Genomic DNA, 2,818 nt, shown 5'->3' with positions numbered 1-2,818 from the left:
TCTCTCTCTCCCCTCCTCCCTCTCTCTCTCTCCCCTCCCTCCTCTCTCTCTCTCCCCTCCCTCCCTCTCTCTCTCTCTCCTCCCTCTCCTCACTCCCTCTCTCTCTCTCTCTCCTCCCTCCCTCTCTCTCTCTCCCCTCCCCCTCTCTCTCTCTCTCTCTCTCTCTCTCCTCTCTCTCTCCCCTCCCCCCTCCTCTCTCTCCCCTCCCCTCTCTCTCTCCCCTCCTCTCTCTCTCCCCTCCTCTCTCTCTCTCTCTAGAAGTCCCAGGACTCGGGGCCGTGGCCAGTATAAATAAACGCTATTGGATGCTGTGCCAGGAGTTCATCGAGGGGCGACAAGGAGGAGGTGCAGGGATGCCTGGGGTTAGAGGAGCAACCACAGTCAGTGGCCGACCCTCACCTCGCTTTCCTGACCTCATGGTTTGTCTCCCAGAAATCCGTTACGTTGCTGGTAAGTTTGACATGCAATCAATTCACACTTAGATTTCTTCATTTCCTTCCTATTGTTTTTCAATGTACTGTATTCTTGTCATTCACTTTCTTTGCATTTTTCTTCCCTCCATGTTTTCACAGCTAAAATGGTGTCGATCCCTTTGGAGCAGCTGCCTGTCATGTTAAAGGCAGTCCTTCATTCCTGCAAGCCACGCCCACTAACCGATTAGCCACGCCCCAGCCAAACAAATTCACTCACGGTGTACCGAATCATTTATGCGGAATGCGTATGGTCTATCCTTTTCACTTCGAGGAATTTCGACCTGAAGTCTACCTCACGTTGCTTTTGGATTAGTTTAATTCCACAAGTTCAGCACGTAGCTTTACTTCACCGAATAGTTATGTTGGTTCTCGCATTATCATTGGTTATGGGTATTTGTGATGATTATAACTACTTACTCCAGTGCAGTGTTAGAGAACGATCGGTGCAACACGGATTAGAAACTTAACTTGCACCTGTAAAAGAAGTTAATGAGTAAAAGTGTGGAGTTTGTTGCAGTTGGAGTTACTTAGTGTACTGTAATCAGTGTTTGTGAAATGAATTGAAGTTTTTCTTAATATTAAAAAAAAAATCTTATTTTGTGACTTTAAACTTGACGTTGCAAAACCGATATCTACCTCAGTTGATTCTGAAGATTTTACCTGTAAATGTTATGAATTGCACGATTACCTCAATACCAGCTGGCTAAATGGCCAGCATAGCAATGGCTGCCTTTTGTCCAATTCTACCTCAACTCACTACTGAACTGGGCAAGGTAGGCTCGGTGGTACCTAAAGTTGTGCATTTTTGGTTTTGTAAACTCTTCAGCTGGTATATGCACGATTATGCGTCCAGTGGCCGATTGTGAAACTGGCCACCCGAATGTTCAGCGAGCCATTTACCCCAACCCTGTGAGTTGATTAGCAATACGTACTACCCAAAACAGTTTGAATTATGAATAGTACAATTTACCTCATTTTTAAGATTATGGAATAAAATAACTTGCTTCGTGGACTGACCTTTGACATTTGATTGTAATTTCCTTTTTCCCCATTTACTTTCCTTGCACCCCAATTATTTTCCACATGAATTCTCCATCCTGCATCTTCCCTATTTTATCCTTCTCCCCTTTTGGTCCATATCTTTCTGTCTCAGGAACTGATCAAATAAAGAGAATTCCACATTATCTGTCTCTTGGAGCTGATTAACAATCAAACAAATGGAATCATTTTGAATGCGATTGCAGGATTGTATTTACAACTAGTGCGTGGCCGTACATGCAAAAAATAAAAAATAAAACTTTCAAACCGCGTGCCAGAAACAACAACCACACAGGCCTCTCTTGAATTGTGACGCCCCCCTCTATCTCCCCCTCCTCTCTCACCCTTCCTCTCACCCCACTCTTGCCCCTCCTCTCCCCCTCTCTTGAAATGACACCCCTCTCTCTCACCCCTCCTCTCTTGAATTGTGACAGCCCTCTCTCTCACCTATCTATAATTATTGATAGATAATCTATATAACTCTCCCCTCTCTCTCGCACCTCTTGAATTGTGATGCCCTCTCTCTCTCTCTCTCTCTCTCTCCCCCCTCTCCTGCCCCTCTCTTGCCCCCTCCTCTCTCCCCCTCCCCTCTGTAAATGTATTCACAAATGTCTACCAAGCACAACAATTAATTCAAACCTTGGTAAAAAAAAACAGCTTTCAAACCCTTGGGAAACAGCTGTTCCCTTGGGAAAATTCAAACCTTGGGATTAATTAATAATTTGAACAATTAATTCAAACCTTGGGGTAAAAACAGCTTTCAAACCTTGGAAAACACTTGGGAAACAGCTGAAATGGATGAAGAACGATATCAAACCTTGAAAAGGCACATACTCAGGTCCCCAGCGTCGATTGTGACGTCATCGCACCGTGTCCTGTCATTGGTTGACAGACGTTGGTCATTGTATCACGTAATTCTTATTACTGCCAATTATTGTGCTATTATTATTATTATTAATATGCTGTTATCATTATTCTGAGATATCTTTGGGGAAAAATGGCATGATAAGGTGGAACGACACTTCAGCTGCGATGTGTGTATATATATATATATATATATATATATATATATATATATATATATATATACATATATATATATATATATATATATACACATACATATATATACACATACATATATATACACATACATATATATACACATACATATATATACACATACATATATATACACATACATATATATATATATATATATATATATATATATATATATATATATATATACATACATATATACACACACACACACACACACACACACACACACACACACACACACA

The 2,818-nt window shown here is 41.4% G+C and overlaps 1 protein-coding gene and 1 long non-coding RNA gene across 4 annotated transcripts in view; one reads left to right on the top strand and one right to left on the bottom strand.

Annotated features, from left to right (window-relative positions):
* Positions 1-1,657, top strand: part of NR6A1 (nuclear receptor subfamily 6 group A member 1) — a 48,209-nt gene extending 46,552 nt beyond the window's left edge. For 2 of the 3 annotated variants that reach the window (XM_085877893.1, XM_085877891.1), the window contains 2 exons: positions 259-450; positions 573-1,657. In XM_085877893.1, the coding sequence (XP_085734019.1) occupies positions 259-450; positions 573-661 (281 nt within the window). In that variant the 3' untranslated portion in view covers positions 662-1,657. The remainder of the gene's footprint in view (positions 1-258; positions 451-572) is intronic. The other variant, XM_085877892.1, reaches the window with a different exon arrangement.
* The window catches only part of LOC147027988 (uncharacterized), a 15,310-nt gene extending 12,777 nt beyond the window's left edge, over positions 1-2,533 (bottom strand). The window contains exon 1 of the long non-coding RNA XR_015057358.1: positions 2,278-2,533. This is a non-coding gene — a long non-coding RNA (uncharacterized LOC147027988). The remainder of the gene's footprint in view (positions 1-2,277) is intronic.
* Positions 2,534-2,818: the final 285 nt, after the last annotated feature.

This window comes from Eptatretus burgeri, chromosome 4, assembly GCF_056783735.1.
Source record: "Eptatretus burgeri isolate ZD-2024b chromosome 4, Ebu_testis_v1, whole genome shotgun sequence".
In the NCBI taxonomy this organism is placed as follows: Eukaryota; Metazoa; Chordata; class Myxini; order Myxiniformes; family Myxinidae; genus Eptatretus; species Eptatretus burgeri.
Note: the sequence above shows the minus strand (reverse complement) of the source record. Positions and strands in the feature narration are given on the sequence as shown.